At 52.4% G+C, this 19,612-nt stretch overlaps 1 protein-coding gene across 4 annotated transcripts in view; it reads right to left on the bottom strand.

Moving 5' to 3' along the window:
* Positions 1–19,612, bottom strand: part of TECPR1 (tectonin beta-propeller repeat containing 1) — a 33,524-nt gene extending 13,912 nt beyond the window's left edge. For 2 of the 4 annotated variants that reach the window (XM_053556689.1, XM_053556691.1), the window contains exons 1-14: positions 19,133–19,612; positions 13,679–13,922; positions 12,461–12,643; positions 12,105–12,227; positions 11,110–11,235; positions 9,392–9,566; positions 9,185–9,285; positions 8,159–8,260; positions 6,798–6,943; positions 3,794–4,260; positions 3,310–3,455; positions 2,236–2,391; positions 607–756; positions 355–512 (exon numbers count right to left, since the gene is read on the bottom strand). In XM_053556689.1, coding sequence (XP_053412664.1) covers positions 355–512; positions 607–756; positions 2,236–2,391; positions 3,310–3,455; positions 3,794–4,260; positions 6,798–6,943; positions 8,159–8,260; positions 9,185–9,285; positions 9,392–9,566; positions 11,110–11,235; positions 12,105–12,227; positions 12,461–12,643; positions 13,679–13,922; positions 19,133–19,257 — 2,402 coding nt within the window. In that variant the 5' untranslated portion in view covers positions 19,258–19,612. Of the gene's footprint in view, positions 1–354; positions 513–606; positions 757–2,235; positions 2,392–3,309; positions 3,456–3,793; positions 4,261–6,797; positions 6,944–8,158; positions 8,261–9,184; positions 9,286–9,391; positions 9,567–11,109; positions 11,236–12,104; positions 12,228–12,460; positions 12,644–13,678; positions 13,923–19,132 lie in introns of those variants that run through there. The other 2 variants (XM_053556690.1, XM_053556692.1) reach the window with 2 other exon arrangements.

The raw sequence follows: 19,612 nt of genomic DNA on the forward strand, positions 1-19,612 counted from the left end.
CCTATGCAGCAGGGCCTCAGCAGGAGTTAGAAGCAGCAGAGCACCAGGTCTGTCTCCTGGGCAGGTGCGTGGATGTGCCTTCTCTGCCCTGGTCTGAAGCCCCAGAGGTGGGGGGCTGAGCTGGATCATCTGCTCTCCACAAGCCTCCTGACACTCAGTAGTAGCTGTTGGCAGTGCTGACTCACCCTCAGCCCAACCAGCCTCTGGATCCCATGGGGACTCTGGGCCTGGGAACCAGCAGCTGTGCCTCTGGACCAGGGTGAGCTCCAGTCCTTGAGGGCCTCCCTTCTAGAACAAATGCTGGATGCTGGGGCAGGTGGTGTGCCAGGACCTGTCTGAACACGGCCTACTCACATCTGGTCGCAGGGCAATAGGTGCTCCTGGGCCTCCAGGTCCGAACTGGGCTCACTCACGAAGATGTCCCCATTGCAGGTGACAGACCAGATGGCCTGTGGGGAGGGGCGGCCGTGGACCTTCCGGCTCTCACAGCAGGACAGGCTGAGCAGGGCAAGCTGCCATAGTACATTGATGGTCAACGCTGGGCAGGTTGAGCCACCTGAGACTGCTGTCCCTCAACCCTGGCCCGCAGGGACCACCCCCACTCACCCAGTCATTCATGTCCTGGTTGGTGGAAGCAGTCAGACGCACAGGCCACCTCTGCCGAGTCCTCTCAGGGGTATACAGGGCAAAGGAGTGCTTGCCCTCACTGAGCACGGGCACCAACACTGTCACCTCGTTGAGGAACACATGGATATACTGTTCAGAGAGTGGGCACACGGGCAGGGCTGTCATCCAGGGCAGAGCAGGCCTCAGGGAAGCGAGCTCCCCACTGTTGGGGACAGACATGGATGGGCCACCATGATTCTAAGGCGCTTGGCCTGGGACCTCGGCCTGCAGGTCTCAGTGGTAGACTACGAGGCAGGTTCTGGCATCAAAGCCAGACTTTGTGAACAGATGCCTCTGCTTTAAGAGATGCTTTTAAGAATGTATTGTTTTATTTTATTGTTATGTTTAAAGATAGAGTCTCTCTCTGTTGCTCAGGCTACAGTGCGCTGGCATGATCATAGTGCACTATAACCTCAAACCTCCTGAGCTTGAGTAATTCTCCTGCCTCAGCCTGACCTAAAATGCTGTTCTTGCTTGGTGAGGCAGGTCATGCCTGTAATCCTAGCACTCCGGGAGCCCAAAGCAGGTGGATCACCTGATCTCAGGAGTTTTAGACCAACTTGAACAAGAGCGAAACCCTGTCTCTTAAAAAAAAAATAAAATAAAAATAGCCAGGCATTGTGGCAGGTGCCTGTAGTCCCAGCTACTTGGGAGGCTGAGCCAAGAGAATAGCTTGAGCCCAAGAGTTTGAGGTCGCTGTGAGCTATGATGCCATTGCACTCAACCCCAGGGCAACTGAGTGACACTCTGTCTAAAAAAAAAAAAAAAAATGGGCGGCGCCTGTGGCTGTCCGTAGGGCACCGGCCCCATATACTGAGGGTGGCGGGTTCAAGCCCGGCCCTGGCCAAACTGCAACCAAAAAATAGCCGGGCGTTGTGGCAGGCGCCTGTAGTCCCAGCTGCTCGGAAGGCTGAGGCAAGAGAATCGCTTGAGCCCAGGAGTTGGAGGTTGCTGTGAGCTGTGTGAGGCCACGGCACTCTACCGAGGGCCATAAAGTGAGACTCTGTCTCTACAAACAAACAAAAAAAAAAAAATGCTGTTCTTTTTCTTTTTTTTTGTAGAGATGGGGTCTCATTATGTTGCTCGGGCTGGTCTAGATCTCCCAGGCTCAAGTGATTCTCCTGCCTCAGGCTCCAAAAGTGCTGAGATTATAGGTGTTAGCCACAGTGCCTGGCCAAGAAATGCTTTTCAATGTTGATTGCCTGGCTCGTGCTAGCAGTCAGGAGGGGTGAAAAACAATTTTCCCAAGCCTGATTTCTCATGAGAGCCTGTAAGTCCTGTAAGTGGCTGTCGGGAGCAAAGGACATGGTTCTGTGAGGCCCAGGGCAGCCCAGCACATACCTGCACACCACTGGTTTGGGCCTGAGAGTGAGCACTTTGTAAACTTGAGATGTGGATCCCAGACTGAGCACCTTGGCTCACTGTTCAACACCCATTCCTGTACCCCCAGATTTGTGTCCCCTCTCCTAGGAAGGAACCCCCCCCTTGGGGCCCCCCTCCCTGGGCACCCTCAGCCCTGCAACCCTCCCCCTTGGACGCTTTCCCTAGCGGGGATCCCCCTTGCTGTACCTTCTTTTCCCCATGGACCACATAGTAGATGAAGAGGATGCTGTCCCGAGTGCCATCGTGTCCTGTGAACTGCTCCAGGGCCACACGGACATCTACCCACTTGTGGGGCTTCCAGTCGCACCACCACTGCAGGGTCCCAGTCTTCACCCATACGGACTGGGCACACACCCCAGGGAAGGGAGACAGTCACAGGCAGGCTCCTGACCCCACAGACCCTGACACCCAATTCCCAACATCCCCGACACACTCTAGTACTCCCTCCTCAGTTCCTTAGGTGGTGCCTCCACCCTCCAGCTCCACCTTACGCTAATAACAAAACTGACACCATCAGACACCCGACAGGTGCTGGCTCTGAGCATCATACAGGCCAGTGGTTCTCAATCTGTGGGTCATGACCCACAGGAACTGTATTAAAGAGCCGTGGCATTAGGAAGGTTGAGAACCACTGATACAGGCAGTGGGATTGGCACTGCTACTGGCTGGGGAAACTGAGGCTTGGGAAAGTTCTATGGCTGGCCCAGTGTCACAGAGTGAGTCAGCAGCAAAGCTAGCACCTAACCCCTGGCCTGCCTGTGTCCAGAGGCCCAGCTCAGCCACCAGATGTATGCTTCTGCCAAGCCTAGGCCTGATCCCCCAAATGAGGCTAGTCAGATGCTCCAGGTGGATGTCTGAGGGCTGAGCAGAGGCAGGGTCAGCCCCGGGGAGGGGTCTAAGGCCATTTTCATCCCCGTGATGACTCATTTCAATAAGACACTGCCTATCTGGGTCCCTGGGCTCCCCTTAGCAGCAAAAGGATGATGCAGTTCTCCCTCCCTCTCCCTTGGATGTTGCTGCCACCTCAGGAACCCCAGGGCCTACACCCCACCTGGAACGCAGTGGGGCAGTTCTTTAGGATAAAAGAATAAGCAAATGAACTCATTTCTTTATCCTCGAATCTGCCACAGGACCCAGGAGGGATGGACAGAGGGATGGGCACACCTCTCTGTTTCTTCCACTCCACCTATGGGCTGGTATAGCACGCACTCAGTGCATGCTTTTTGGAAAAAATGCATCCAGGAACACTGAAGTGCCCACCTGCTCCACAGCCTGCTCGTAGTGTCGGAAGTTCTCCAGCTCTCGCTTGGTTCTTTCCGTGAGCTGCTGGAAGATCTGCTTTCTCCAGGCGGCAGTCTGGGCCGGCATTATGGACAGAGACAGTGTCTGCACCAAGGGAGACAGGCCTGCGGACCAGCCAGAGCCTCAGGCAGGAGATCAGGGCTCTTATTTCCCACTAAATCAGCCATTTTCTGCTGGAAAGCTATAATCTTTGCCAAATGCCCCATGAGCCTCTCCCCACCCTTCATTCTGATGGGCAAGTTCTGTTCCCTAACAATTCAGCCTAGAAAACAGTCACCACTGCTAGGACAAGGGGCAGGGCTACTGAGCAGAGTGGGTGTTCAGGCAGGACAGCAGACCTGCCTAAGCCCCCAGGCCTCCTCTTTTGCCCCACACCCCCCCAGAAGCACCCTCTGGGACACCTGGCCCTGCCGATGCCTGTGGGCTGTGCAGGAAACCTTACCCGACTGGACAGTGAACCACTTGGGCATGGAGCAGGCCTCCACTGTGCAACCACCTCCCGATACCCAGGCCCACAGTGGGTGGTCGTCTGCCCCATAGGGCTCTTCCAAACCCAGCTGGTGGTGCCCCAGGGAGGAGAGGCCAGTAGTCTCAGGGAAGCCAGCAGTCAAGTGGTTGGGCACTTTCTTTGGCTCCTTCAGGTCAATATTGGTCCAGGGCAGCTCTGCGGGGGTGGATGCCAGGCCTGGGCCACCCTCAGTGGGGCAGGCATTCTCTGTGGCATCCTCTGTGGTCCTTCCAGCCCCTGGGCCTGAGGCCAAGCTCTCCTTGAGATTCCTGGGATTGTCCAAAGATTCCACGGGGAGAGGCTGCCCAGGCCCTGGTCTCTCGACTTCTGAGGAGGCATCAGTGTCGCTAGGGGCAGACTCGCCACTGCCCCTTACCTCGTCGCCAAAGAAACAGCCAGCACTAGGGATAAAACAGGGCAGACCCGTCACTTCCTGCAGGGGCATACGCACTGCTGTCTCTAGTCTGTTGCACTGTGACTGCTCACTCGACCATGGGCAAGTCCTGACCTCTCTGAGTGCATATCTCCTCCTCTGTGCAACACACATGGGAACTGCTTCCCAGGGAGCAGGACATCAGGCACCCCTCAGACCAATCTCATCAATGTATCTTGGGATCAAGATCCAGAATTAGGATTTATTTTTTATTGTGGTTAAATACATGTGACATAAAGATTACCCCTTTAACCACATCAAAGCACACAATTCAGGACATTTAGTAAATTCACAATGTTGTGCAAACATCACCATTACCTAGTTCTAGAACTTTCCATCATCCCAAATGGAAACCCTATACCCATGAAGCAGTCACTCCTCGTCATTCTCTCATTACCCCCAAATCCCCGGGTAAACACTAAATTATCTCTGTCTCTATAGAGTTGCCCATTCTGGACATTTCATATTATAGGATCATGGAATCAATGTGTGCCCTCTTGTGTCTGGCTTCTCTCACTAATTGTTTTCAAGGTTATCCACGTGTCATGCCTCCTTCCTTTTTATGGCTAAATAATATTCCATTGTATGGTGAGACCAAATTTTGTTTACCCACTAATGGACATTTGGGTTATTTCTTTTGGCTATTGTGATCAGTGCTGCCATAAACATTCAGGTACAAGTTTTTACCTCAACACCTCTTTTCAATTCTTTGGGGTACCTATCTACGAGTGGACAGCTGAGTCACAAGGTATTAGCCTCTTGGGGAATGGCCAGACTCTTCTCCACAGTGGCTGCACCCTTTTACATTCCCACCAGCAGTGCGCTAGGGTTCTAACTTCTACAGATCCTTATTAGTCTCTCCTTTTGATTACCACCATTCAGGAAGTGGTATTTTACTGAGGTTTTGATTTGCATTTCCCTAATGCAAATTATCTAAATGCAACTAATGATCAGCGACTGTGTATATTCTTTGGAGAAATGTCTATGCAAGTTATTTGCTCTTTTTTAATTGGGTGGTTTGTCCTTATCGTTGGGTTGTAAGACTTCTTTGTATAGTCTAGATTCCTTTTACTCTCACAATAGTATTCTTTGATTCTGAAAAGTTTTTAATTTTGAGAAGTCCAATTTATTATTTCCTTTTGTTGCCTGTGCTTTTGGTGTCATGCCCAATAGCCACCGCCAAACCCCAGGTCACAGAGATTTGACATCACTTTTTTTGAGCCTTCTCAGCCGATTCCAATGTGCTATCCAGTTTCAGAACTACCAGCTGAGGAGACTAAAGCTTCAGGTGAAACGTGAGCAAACTCCTTTCCCAGAGCCTCGCTGGCCCTCTGGGCTGACAGTGTAGTTAGGGTGATGACTACCAAGCATGAGGAGCAAAGAGGTCCAGAGCAGGGGAGGGTCGACCTGTGGAGTCACGTGCTGTCTCGGTCAGTGCTCACAATTGTGAACATTTCCACTGTAAAGTTGAGGTGTCCCCAGCTCAGATACCAAGTCACCTGTCTGCATTCTCATGGCTGGTGGGCAGAGATGGGCCTCATCCATACTCTTTATATACATATACATACACACACACACACACACATATATATATATTTTTTCCTGAGACAGAGTCTCATCTGTCACCCCTGATAGAGTGCCGTGGTATCATACTCACAGCAACCCCAAACTCTTCGGCTTGAGAGATCCTCTTGCCTCAGCCTCCCAAGTAGATGGGACCATAGGTGCCTGCCACAATGCCTGGCTAGTTTTTCTATTTTAGTAGAGATGGGGTCTTGCTCTTGCTCAAGCTGGTCTCGAACTCCTGAGCTCAAGGGATCAACCCTACTTGGCCTCACAATGTGCTAGAATTACAGGCGTGAGCCACCGTGCCCAGCTTTCATCCATGCTCATTAGACCCATAGATCCCAAGGTGAAGTTTCCAGGACTGCAGCAGCGGCAGCATTACCTGGGACATTATAGAAATGCAAAACCTCAAATAGAAACTCTGGGCTGGGCCAGGAAATCTATGCCTGAAGGAGTCCTCCAGGTAACTCTGGTGCGCACCAAGCCTGAAACCACTGCTGTAGCTGAGAGAGAGATCTTCTGTCTCGTCCCAGCTTCCCTTTCAGAGGGGCCTTATCGTCCACCACATAAACAACCCTTTCCTCTCCCAGATCTTCAGAACCAAAAGACCAGCCCTGCTCAGTAGCTCCCCACTCTTCCAGGACATTGGCCTTAGCCTGCCCCCAAGTACAGCCCAGGGCGTCTGAGGACACCTCCAGGCTGCTGCCCCAGCTACAGCACCTCCTTTCTGGGGCTGAGCAACACACCAAGCACAAATCTGAGGGTAGGAGGGTTGTAGCCCTTGTGGCTCTTGTGGGCTGGAGACTGATTTTCTCCTGCCTAGGATAAGGCCTGTCACCCTACAGAGGCCAGGTGACAGCCTCCTCTGGCTGTTGCCCTCCAAGGCCACCAACAGTCCATCCCTAGCCCAACTCCTCCATGCCCTGCCACCTGGATCACCTGAGGAGACTCGATGAGCTGCCGGAGTATGACCGGTCACACTCTCGGGCTGCGACAATGGCCTTCCATGTCTTTCCACTGAGCTCACTGGGAGTGACACCCTGCCGGAAGTATATGGCTCGGTCCTCACAGCCAATGCCCCAGACCTGGAACAGAGAGGAGCGCTGCTCAGAGGCTGGGTGCAGGTCTGTGTGTTCCTCTTGCCTACGAGTGTGAGGGCAGGACAGGGACCAGAAGAGTGTGCTGCAGGGATGGTGGACACACCATAGGCAGTGTGAGTATGTGCTGGAGCTGGGGAGGTCCATGGGGGTCTGTGCAGGAAGTGAGGCCCACACCAGCGAGCTCAGTTCTTCTGAGAACCAGTAGGGAACTGGTCCTGGCTCCCTGACCCAGGCAGACTTGGGGCCCTGGAGTGACAAGATCCAGAGGTGGTGGTGTGGCTGGTGGACTGGACTCTGTGCTAAGACATGGGGTCCACTCATGTATCTGTTTTCTGTGGCGTCTGTTGGGAAACTGATCTCCAAGTGAACCCCAAAGACAGTCTTCCTCTTTTTTAAGATGCAAAATGCCTTCCTTATTCTGAGCTCACTTCTCACAGGAAAGGTGGCCAGGCAGGCATCCTATCCTCTGCCTTTGGGCACTGAAGGAGGAAGGTTTGCTCTGGGCCAAAGTGGTCTTGGCCACCTGAGCAAACTTTCCCACTTGGCCACCACAGTGGGCTATGGTATCTCTATCACTTGGCCAAGGCAGGCTGAGCTATCATGGCCTCATGCTCAGCACCCCCGGCACTACCAGGCACCTATCTTGCACCAGCGACTATGTGCTCTGTCACCAGAGCAGGGTAGCAGGACAACGTGGTAGCCAAAAGAAACCTAGTACCCTGGAAGGAGCTTCTAGTGCAATGCAACAGGGTGGTGGTGGTGTCCTCACAGCAAGGAGTTACACCCCCTGAGTCTTAAAACTGCCCAAACCGGTTATCTGTGAAACCATGCAGGTGGCTTAAACGAGCAGGACCCACAGAGTCAAAGTTAGGAGATCAGCTGCATCCTTCACTGGGTGGTTGACCCACCTGAGTTAACCCAGACATTTCTCAGTGAAACCTTCCAGTCTCCAAGATGTTCCCCGCCACCCTGCAGATCTGTACTTATTACTCTGAGGGTCCTTGGGGACTGACCTAGGGACAAGCAAGGACTCCAGGACCCTGGCTAAACTAGCCTTTCAGTCTGGGAGTATGCAGAGGTGCTGGGACCCCTGCTGTGCCACCAATACAAGCCCCAGCAGTGGGAAGGAATAGCAAGACACCTGGCAGACACACTGCCATCAGGAGTCTCCCATTCTGAGCTGCCAATCCCAGTACGCACCTGCTCGTTCAGGCCCACATTCACCATCATCATTTCTCCAACCATCTCGATCCAGCTGGTGCCACAGGGGTTGTGAGAGTTGACGCCTCTTCTGAACCACACCTGGAAAAGGCAGAAATAAACATGCCTCCCTGGAGGGCCATGGAAACAGAAGGGATTGTTTTATGACTCAGGAAGAACAAATGAATTTGATCCTTCAGTTCACGGCACAAATGAGTAGGGCACATGTTTAGAGAGGAGGTGTATGAACACGTCCCTTTTCCCACAATCTAGCCACATCTCCTTCTGCACTTGGCACCATCCCTGCTTCCCACCCCCAGGGGCCGGGGGTCACCTGGCCTCAGCCACACCTGTCCTGGCAGCATGGAAAAGGCCACTTTATTGCATCAAGTTTACCTCTATGGAAGACAACAGCCTTAATGATGTTATTTAGGAAAACTATTTCTTTAAACTCATTGGAATAAGTAACTTATTTGGGGTCCAAGTGCTTCAGTAAATAGTTTCTTTAAAGCTAACTTTGTTTATGCCAACTTGTAAAAATATACAGTCTGTGTTTTCCTGAGTCCTATGTGTGGTTCCACTCACCTGCACAGGTTACCCTCCATCCCCCCACATCAGTCCCACTGTGTTCCCTCAGAGTTCAGGAATCCCCCCTTGATGTGTGGCTACAGAGTAATCACATGAAGAATCTGGAATTGGCTTCCTTGGATAAAATACAAATGATAAGCAGTGACTAGAAGAAAAGGGAGGCATTCAATTAATTGTGGATTTCAGTAAATTGGCTTCTGATTAATTGAAATGTATGGCCTATTGAGTGACAAATACAGTGACTGCGTCTTGGTATAGGGAAATGGGCTGGGGGAGAGTCCATGGCGGCAAACATCCTGGAGATGGGTAATGATTTTAGCAACATAAAAGTGCAGGGGGCTTGGTTGAGGCCAGACATGTTGAAAGGGTTCAGATCACACTCACATTAACAAAATAACACAGCCTTAGACAGATGAAGCCCCAGCATCCCTGACTTACCTTCCGGTCCTTGGTGACAGCCCAGACCACACCAACTCCCACTGAGACGTGCATAATCCCGTTTTCAGACCCAGGAGGCTCCACTATGGACCAGGAGCTCCCTAGCAAGCCCCAGAGAAACCCCAACAGCCTCCATCAGCCCAGTTACCCAGGAGTGAGCACCCCCTTTCCCTAGTTGGGGTAGGGAGCTGATGCTGGGTTGCCCACCTGTGGGGTTGTTTCTGTTGATTCCTTCTCGGACCAGAGCCTGCCCCTCCCACAGAGTGGCCCACAGGAGGTCATGGGGCCCACAGCTGATCTGGACCACCTCCCCAGGGGTGTCCATGAGAGACCAGGATGAACCTTCAGGGTTGGAGTGGCTGACATCCTCTCTGTACCACACCTACAAGGCGAGAAAATGGCATGAGTGGCACAATCCACACAGCCATACATGGGGGTTTCTTGTGAGGGCTGGAGTACCCTGACTATCCAGGACTCATCCCCAATCCCCTACTGCCATCAGAGTTAGATGACACTCCTGCTCTGGCAAAAAATGGGGCTTTGGGAGCCTAGGGATTCAATGGTGGGGAGATAGACTTGTTCTGTTCATCTGCTTGTGAGAACCCCCTCATCCTACAGGAGCAAGTCCCCAGGCCACTCCCAGCCAGCCGCTGCATCCTGCGTCCCCTGGTGGTAATGTGCTCTCAGGACATGCATCTCTGGGGAGAAAATGGCTGAATGGGTTCAGGGTGGCTAAATGGGAAAACTCCCAAACCCTGTTCACACAAATGGCTAAAATGTCTAGTTCTTCTTCTCCCTAACTGAACAGTTAAGACTAAGCAACTTGCTCATATCATCTAAACTGTTTGGCTCATTTTATCTGAAGGAGGCTGCACATCACTTTGGGTCCGAGGAGGGTTGGAAGTGGTCTTAAGACTGAGGAACCCTGACCTCTAATACTGCTGCCCTACCCTACAACTGGCCCTGCAGGACCAGGCCAGGGAAGCCTTTAGTGCCCACGTGTCTCCCTAGCTCCCATGGGAGCCTATGGTCCTGGTCCCACCTCTCATGGACCCTGGGCATGGCACAAGGCAGTGTGGCACACAGCTGGCACTCAGGGACAGACACCATTCTGTGGTCCCTGTTCTCCCCTCTCTTCCCATCCAGATGGGCTTGGCCCCTTGATGGGGGCTCTGTCTGAACCAGTTCCCTCACTCTTCCCCACCCCCCACCACCACCCTGCAGCATGGCTTGGAGGAAGGAACTGTGATTAGCCTAAGCCTGGGCCACACATGACCCAGAGCTGAGCATGCTAAAAAATAGCCCTGCTTTGACTATTCCATAGCCAACTGGAGAACTGTGGTCAATTTGTGGTAAAAGTTACTGAATAATCATAAAGTTCAATTTAAAACTATGACTGAAGTTTTGGTTCACCTGTGCTCCGTGCCACTGCTGCGATCTGGCTAGTCTTATTTCTTTGCTTAGTTCACAAGCTCCCTGAGATGAGGATCTTCCTTCTTTAAGGATCCATAGACCCACCATCCAGCCCCCACCCACCCTCCTACCATCTATCCAGGAGATGTTATGGGAGGTGCCATGGGAGCTGACAGGGAGCTCAGGAGCTCTTTGAGGTAGGAGCGCTAATGGCACCTGAGCTGGGGTGGTCCCTGACAGTACACTGGGGACTCAGAGGAGGCACAGGCTGGACAAGGCATAGGTGGGAGACATAGGCTTCTGACAAGTGCAAGACTCAGGGCCCATGAGACAGATCCCCAGGAGTGGGGCATGGCAGCCCTGCCACCTACTCCAGGGATAGCAGGGGAGGAAAATGTCTCAGAGGCAGCTCTTGCCCTTCCTCCATCTCCAGGAGGATGCTGGGTCAGCTTCTCTTGTGCCCTGGCCCTGCTCCCATAGCCACCTCGGCCTGGTGCAGGGTGTGGCCTCACCTTTCCCTGCAGAGACACGGCCCACACTGACAGGCGGCCTGTGGGCTCCTCTGTGATCTCCCATCCTCCCACGGAGAGGTCGTTGAAGGGGTCAGGAAGCTGCTTGGGGTCATCCTTTGAGGGGATCTGAAACATGGGGTCAGGAAATGATGGTGGTCAGTACTTGGCATGACCCTTCCCTGCCTGTCTCCCCTCCAGCCTCCTACACCCAGTTTAGCCCATAGCTCTTGACTTCACAGAGAAGGCAGCATCAGGACTGTGGGTTCTTAGCCTGGGGTCCCCTCTGCCCTGTCCTCTCTATCAGCCACTGGATCTGGGCCACTGCCCCTGAATGGTCACTGATGCTCCTGTATGGAAGGCAGACCCACCACAGTACCTTAGCTTTGGGCTTCCCAGTGACCTGACCACTGTGACTTTGTTCCCTACCACAGAACAGGGCTAATGACAGATTATGGCCCTATCACTGGCTGGCATCCTGCTATTCCAGTCCTGTGACAGCCGAGATTGAGCTGGAAGCCCCATTTCACAGCCATGGACTCTCTAGAGCGGTCTGGAAAGTGTCTGATGCTCTAGATAGGCCATGGCAGGACCCTGGTCTGGGCCTCTCCCAAGTTGAGAGGTTCTTCTGGGTCATGAGAACACCACTAGCCCCTTGGTGGGAGTAGGGAAGATAAAGTGCCAGACTGAGGCTCAGCCCAAGACAGAGCAGCTTAGAGACCTGGGTCACAGCAAGTTCTGTGCTACCCCATGGCCACAGTCTTGCTTGATTCCCTGAGGGCCATCTCCCAAATGAAGAGAGACATAGCACTGTGCTGTTCCCAGGGCAAGAAACAACTCAGAGGCCAGGCCCCAGGGAGGGCATTGTGTCCCCTTGTGCACAGGCAGGAGGGATGGGGATGAGGCTTCATGTGACCCTCCTGCCAGGCACTGTTAGTTGCAGACCCCTCTCTGTGTTGGTCCTGTCTGGCCCCCAAGCCACACTCAGGTACTGAGACCTTGGCCCAGGCATCCCGGGACTTGTATCTCCTGTACCGGATCCACTTCCGCCGTCGCACACAAGAATTCCACTTCTTGTCACGTGTATAGGTGGCAGGAAAGTCGATGGCATATGTCCACCCCTGAAACATCAAGTTAGAGGTTCTGTGAGACTCTAGGGGGAAGGAATTTGAAGAGCTGGGGGAGGTGGGTTGGAAGACTAGGAAGAGGAGGGAGTGAACCAACATGAAAGACCCCAACCCCCACCCCATCACAGCAAGCCAAGGTCAGACACCATGGACAGCAGCATGACAGGACAGATGAACCCAAGAAGCTCCAACCAAGGGCAGCCACAGTGGGTACTGAGTTCACCTACCCCTTTCTCAGTGGGTTCTCCTCCAAAGTTCTCATCCACATACCAGTCAGACTCCCACTCCCAGTGCGGTGAGGGCAGTGCCACCCCATCCAGCGGCCGGTGCTGAAGCCCACTCACATCACTCCACGGCCACCGGTCACTGAGCAGGAGTTTTTCACAGAAGCCGCCCATGGGGTTCCAGCGCTGAGGGCCAGGGAAACAGAGACAGCCTTGGACCCAAGCCTGCCACGAGGGTCCCAGGCAGGCAGGGCCTCTCTGAGGTCAGAAGACCCTGCCCAGCAGGTCCTTCTTGCTGATCTCCAGGATGGGAGGTAAACAGAGGTCCACTTAGGACCCAGAGATTAGGGACCCCAGGCTTCTTCATCATGGCAAGCACACCAGCATGGCTCCAATGGGCAGAGGACCCATCCGCCAGCCATAATGCTCCCAGGAGGCAGGCAGGGGAGGAAGATCTCATCCTAGGCTCCTGAATACCACCCGGAGTCTGCCCTTATGCAAATCTGGCCAGCAGGCTTTGGTAAGGACACAGCCCCACCCATCCCATATGCCACACAACTCAGATTTAGGTACAATGAAGGAGATTCATATGGGACTTGGTGAGGAGTCTGGGGTCTCTCTTTCTTTCTTTTTTGGTTTTTTTTTTTTTTTTTTCCTGAAACTGAACCTCACTCTGTAGCCCAGGCAACAGTAACATGGCATCAGCCTAGCTTGCAGCAACTTCAAACTCCTGGGTTCAAGCGATCCTTCTGTCTCAGTCTCCCAAGTACCTGGGACTACAGGCACCTACCACAATGCCTAACTAATTTTTCTGTGTTTTTGGTAGAGATAGAAATCTTATTATTTTTTTTTTTAAAGACAGAGTCTCACTCTGTTGCCCTGGGTAGAGTGTCATGGCATCATCATAGCTCATAGCAACCTCAAACTTTTGGACTTGAGCAATCCTCTTGCCTCAGCCTCCTGGGTGGCTGAGACTATAGGCACCTGCCATAGTGCCCAGCGAGTTTTTCTATTTTTAGTAGAGACCCTCTTGCTGAGAGTGGTCTCGAACTGCTGAGCTCAAGGGATCCACAAGCCTTGGCCTTCCAGAGTGCTAGGATTACAGGTATGAGCCACTGTGCTCGGCCTGGAGCCTCTATTTCTCTTCTGCCGTCCATCATGTTTGTTAACCAATAACCCAGCAAACCCACCAAATCAGTAACTCCAAATACACAAGGCTACCTGGTTCTCATAGGCCTCCTCCCGGCGGCGGATGGGGACGTCGCTGGCACACATGTACACGTAGACCTGGTTGTCACAGGCGATGCCCCAGCAGCACTGTGTGGCTGCGCTGACCCTCTTGAACTCCAGCTGGCCATCCTTGCATGGCTCCCAGTACTGGCCGGCTGTGGAAAGCGTGTACACTCTCCCAAAGAGGTCAACGGCCCACAGCACCGAGTTGGGCATGGCGTCGGCTGTAGGAACACTGGTAGCAGGAGGGTAAGCATCAGAATCCTGGCTCCCAGCCCAGGGGACATCGGGGCCAGGTGGGTATGACTGTCTCATGGCAAAATGAAGTCCAAAGAAGGGGGTGAGTGGTTACCCAAAACAAATTAGAAGCAAACCCTGGCTTGTGGTGTACCTTCTTTTTTCCTTGCCTTTCCTTCCCACTAATTATGGGGATTTTTTCAAACATACAGAAAAGTACAGGGGGAAAAAGGTAACATCTAAGTACTTACTTCCCAAAATTTAATGAATATTAGTATTCTGTTATATTTCCTGCAGATCTTTCCTTTCAAAAGAATAAATGGGTTCAGTGCCTGTAGCACAGTGGTTGTGGCACCAGCCACATACACCGAGGCTGGCAGGTTCGAACCCAGCCCAGGCCAGCTAAGAAACAATGACAACTGCAACAAAAAATAGTCGGGTGTTGTGGCAGGCACCTGTAGTCCCAGCTACTTGGGAGGCTGAGGCAAGAGAATCGCTTGAGCCCAGGAGTTTGAGGATGCTGTGAGCTGTGATGCCACTGCACTCTACCAAGGGCGACATAATGAGACTATTAAAAAAAAAGAATAGGGCGGCGCCTGTGGCTCAGTGGGTAAGGCGCCGGTCCCATATACCGAGGGTGGCGGGTTCAAACCCGGCCCCAGCCAAACTGCAACCAAAAAATAGCTGGGCGTTGTGGCGGGCGCCTGTAGTCCCAGCTACTCGGGAGGCTGAGGCAAGAGAATCGCTTAAGCCCAGGAGTTGGAGGTTGCTGTGAGCTGTGTGAGGCCACGGCACTCTACCGAGGGCCATAAAGTGAGACTCTGTCTCTACAAAAAAAAAAAAAAAAAAAAAGAATAAATGAAAGCTTACAGATTTAGTCAAGTCTCAATACATACAACTGTCCTGCTGCCTTCCCAGGGAGGACAGTTGTCTTCCCCTGTGCTGGCTCCTATCTGCTGAGGGCAGCCACATGGGCCAGGCATCCCAGTCACAGCCTTGCATGATCCTGTAGGAGCTGTGTGACGATATGAATTCAAGGACATAGGGTCCTCTCTTCATCCTTCCCTGTTTCTCTCCTTCTGCCATTCTCCACTCCTTTCCTTTTTCTCTCATCTTTCTTTGTGCTTTGTTAGGGGTGGTCCAGGTTGCTGCTAAGCTCTGCCACTGACTGCTCCCGACCCTCAGTGCTGACAGTGCTGGGGCTCCTTGGGGTTGTCACTTTTGGGCCCCTGGCTTCAGGTAGAAACAAGCTTCCCACCAAGGCAGGGCCACATGGCCAGCCACAAGGCAGTCAAACACAGAGTGGTGAGAGGGCAATCACAATGAAAAGCTCTGCCTGACAGGGCGGCTCCCAGAATACTGACCTGGAGCCAAAATAGAGGAACGAGCCTAAGGATGAGGATGTGCAGAGTCTGGTTTGAAAAGAGGAGGTGCCAGGAGACAGAGTTTATTTAGTGCCTGAAGGCTGGGGCCAGAGACACGTGGGCTCTGTAGAAGGCAACTGTAATGACAGCAGGAGATGGAACAAATCTGAAGATAGGAGCATCTGCCACAGGCAAATTAGGATCTTTTGGGACAAAGTGTAGTTACAAACACCACAAAGAAAGAGTGAAGGTTGAGAAAGAAGCCATGAAGGGGATAAGAAACAGGATGACAGGAAACAGAGCAGAAGCCACGCTTTGGGGAATACCCACAATAGGAGGTAGAGACAAAGAACAGGAGGGAGAATGACCAGCAGAATGGGGCAAGCCCAAGGAGAAAGCCCCTCATAGAACGGGTGACCTCCTCAACCCCAGGGGCACCAACATACAGGAAAATAGAACACTAGTCTTCTGGAGACATTTGGAAGCCAGCATCTGCATCCAGATGTCTGAGTTGGGACCCCTGGCAACTCCCAGCTACCCCTTTATTGCTCTCTGGTCAGGCCTGCGGGTCCCTCTGGAACCTTGACAGTGACTAAGAGTGCCCAAGCCAGACTTGGGCTCAGACTGCAAGAATTCAGGTGGTCCTAGCACCACCAAAAGCTAACCTCTCTATGATTTCCTAATCTATAAAAGGCAAAAAGGAATTGTGACATATTTACCTAATTGTTGTGAGAGTTAAATGAGACAATACAGGCACAGAGTTTTTTTTTTTTTTTTTTGAGACGGTCTCACCTGTCGCCCTTGGTAGAGTACCGTGGCATCACAGCTCACAGCAACCTCAAACTCCGGGTTCAAATGATTCTCTTGCCTTAGCCTTCTGAGTAGCTGGGACTATAGGAGCCTGCCACAACGCCTGGCTGTTTTTACAGACAGGGTCTCGCTGTTGCTCAGGCTAGTCTTGAACCTGTTAGCTTAGGCAATCCACCCACCTTGGCTTCCCAGAGTGCTAGGATTAAAAAATTTCCAAAACTCAAGTCTCTTTCTAGTTAGCCTTTCCTCACAACAGTGCTCTACACACAGTAGGTGTTGAAGCAACATTTAAGGATAATCACCACCACACATATTCAACATACTGCCAACTCTCTGATCTAAGACAGAAATACTGCTCCAGGGAAGCAAAATGTCATAAATTATTTTTAAAGCAAGGTCATAATTGGCATAATTGGTGGATAGATACTTGACAAACCAAGTACAGTGAAGTATCAATAGTGAAAGCCTGGTAGTGGATATGGGAGTGGTCACCATATAATTCTTTCCTCTTGCCTGTATGCTTGAAACTATTCAATGAAATATTGAGGGGAAAATAAGAGTGTTTTGGCTCAGTGCCCATAGCTCAGTGGTTAGGGCATCAGCCACATACACCGGGGCTGGAGGGGTCAAACCCAACCTGTGCCTGCTAAAAACAACAACAACTATAACAACAACAACAAAAAAAATAGCTGGGCGGGCGGCGCCTGTGATTCAGTGAGTAGGGCACCAGCCCCATATGCCGAGGGTGGCGGGTTCAAACCCAGCCCCGGCCAAACTGCAACAAAAAAATAGCCGGGCGTTGTGGCGGGCCCCTGTAGTCCCAGCTGCTCGGGAGGCTGAGGCAAGAGAATCGCGTAAGCCCAAGAGTTAGAGGTTGCTGTGAGCCGGTGACGCCACCGCACTCTACCCGAGGGCGGTACAGTGAGACTCTGTCTCTACAAAAAAAAAAAAATAGCTGGGCATTGTGGCGGGGACCTGTAGTCCCAGCTACTAGGGAGGCTGAGGCTAGAAAATCACTTATGCCCAAGAGTTTGAGGTTGCTGTGAACTATGATGCCACATTATTCTATTGAGGGCAACATAATGAGACTCTGTCTCAAAAAAAAAAAAAAAAAAAAAAAAGATAAAGAAAATAGGTTTTTCTTTGTTTGTTTTTGTTCGGTAAAAGGTTTCTGTGGTGTCATTTTAATATGTTAGTCTTGAAAGAAAGCTCACAATTTGCTGTATAAACAACCAGTTTAGTTAGGCTGTTTGTAGGTTGAGTGCAGTGAGTGGAGACTTTGACTTCTATTTAATACATTTCCTTCAAAGAAATCACTAAGCAGTAATTTCCTTGAAGACATATTTGATCTTCTGGACAGTTAACAGAAGACTCTGCTGCAGAGAAAGAATGGAGGGGTGGGGGTCTTTACAAACTTCCTTCAAAGTAAAGACCCAGGCACCAGTCACTTTGCAGCTAAAGGTGACATGAGGTAAACATCTTTGGTCAGACACACCTTTCTGCCTGATATGATGCTGCCCCCTCTTCCTGTCCCACCATTTTGGCTGTGAACTTGATCAGGCAACCTGTCCAGGTTCAGTAGGTCAGAGGACTCTTAAAAGAGAGGTTGGAGCACTGAATCCCATGTTTCTGGCATCCAGGGATTTCTTTGTTTTGTAGGAGTAAAGGGATGGGGGACATCTTCCAAATAAGCAACCTCTAATTCACCAAGAATATCTACACAATATTAATTTGAGTTGACTCTTCAGGCATTCTTCTAAGAAGGCCTGCTCACCACCCTCAAAGCCATCTACCTTTCTGCATCAGTTTATCAACAGATCCTTTCAGGCTCGATGCCCGTAGCACAGTGACTACAGAGCCAGCCACATACACTGAGGCTGGCGGAATGGAACCTGGCCCAGATTCGCTAAAAAACAATGACAACTGCAACAAAAAATAGCCCGGCATTATGGCTGGGACCTGTAGTCCCAGCTACTTGGGAGGCTGAGGCAAGAGAATCACTTGAGCCCAAGAGTTTGAGGTTGCTGTAAACTGTGATGACATGGCACTCTACCAAGGGCAACATAGTCAAACTCTGTCTCAAAAACAAACAGGGCAGAGCCTGTGGCTCAAAGGAGTATGGCTCCAGCCCCATATGCTGGAGGTGGCAGGTTCAAACCAAGCACCGAACAAAAACTGCAAAAAAAACCAAAAACCCAGATCCTTTAAGATACCAAAAGTGCCCAAGAGACGGGGGGGAGGGATGTGGTAGGAGGAACACAGTAACAAGGACGCTCCCAAAGCACTTTCTTTTTTGTGTTGGCATGAGGTGTTCTTCCTAAAGTTCTCTTGTTTGTTTTTCTATCACACTGTCACATCCACCCTGTGTGCAAGCAGAGAGCATTGCCTACAAAGGTGGCTTGCTGGCTTTCGAGTGCAGAGTCTGTTCAAAAGCAACATCAGGGTCCAAAGAGATGAGAGGAAGCAGAACTTGCATGGTAGTTCAGTCGTTCCTGAAGAACAGGGTCCTCCCAGCCCCACCGGGCAGGAGGTACCCTGAGTCAGCTTGGGTTTCGTCTCAATTCTGTGCACTTGGGTAACAGGTGGGCCCCCTGCACTGCCATCAGTAGCATATGTTGGAGCCAGAGCTCTGGCCCCAGACCATCTGCCCGCACTAATCCCAAGACAAGAAGATTTGCTCCTATCAACGCCCAGGAAAAGGGCTAGGCAGGCCCCTTACAACTCCATTCACTGAAAGAACCAAGCTCCATCCACCCGCTTCTCAAATCACTCCAGTCCAAAGGGTGTAGTGGCGGCATCCCGTGAAACCCGCCACTAAGCTGGCCTGTGGGCATATCAGGGCGGGGGCGGGGACGGGGGCGGCGCCCTCCAAGAGCGCAGGAAAGAGGACAAGTACGGTCCCTCCTTCCCTCCCAACGAGTGTTCAGGAGAACAAAGTCGGGGTTAGAGGGGCGAGACGCCACGGCCCTCCGCCGCCCCAACCTTTCCCACGGCCCTGCCCGCCGCCGCACCGGGGCCGCCGCGAGGTACTCACCTGGGTCCGCGCCCGGTGGGGCGGAGTCGCGGCGACCGCTGCTCTGCCGCCGGGCAGGCAAGACCGGCCCACTCCCGGCCCGGGGCAAGAGGGCGGGCCGGAAGCGACAGCAGGCCGGCGTCCATTTGCTGACCTCGCCGTGACGCAACGGTCTGGGGCGTGCGATTGGCTGAGGCGCGGTGCGGCAGCGTGGCACTTACGCCCACATCCGGGGTCGCATCAGGTGGGTGAACTGGGGATGTGGAGTAAGTTCCCGGTGGTCTTCCTGGGCAAACCCCGCAGACCGTCTGCCGCCCCCCAGCCCGGCCCACAAGAGGAGAGCAGGCGGTGTAGACGCGGACCCGCAGGCAAGGAGAGGGGGCGGGCGGGTGCCCGGGCTGGCAGCGCTTCAGTGACCGGAGGAGCGCCGGCGCGTGGGCACGCGGCCTGGGGCGTGGAGACACGAAACCGGTGTCTTGGGAATGTCCATCGACCTGGAAG

The sequence above is a fragment of the Nycticebus coucang genome, chromosome 12, assembly GCF_027406575.1.
Source record: "Nycticebus coucang isolate mNycCou1 chromosome 12, mNycCou1.pri, whole genome shotgun sequence".
Taxonomy (NCBI): domain Eukaryota; kingdom Metazoa; phylum Chordata; class Mammalia; order Primates; family Lorisidae; genus Nycticebus; species Nycticebus coucang.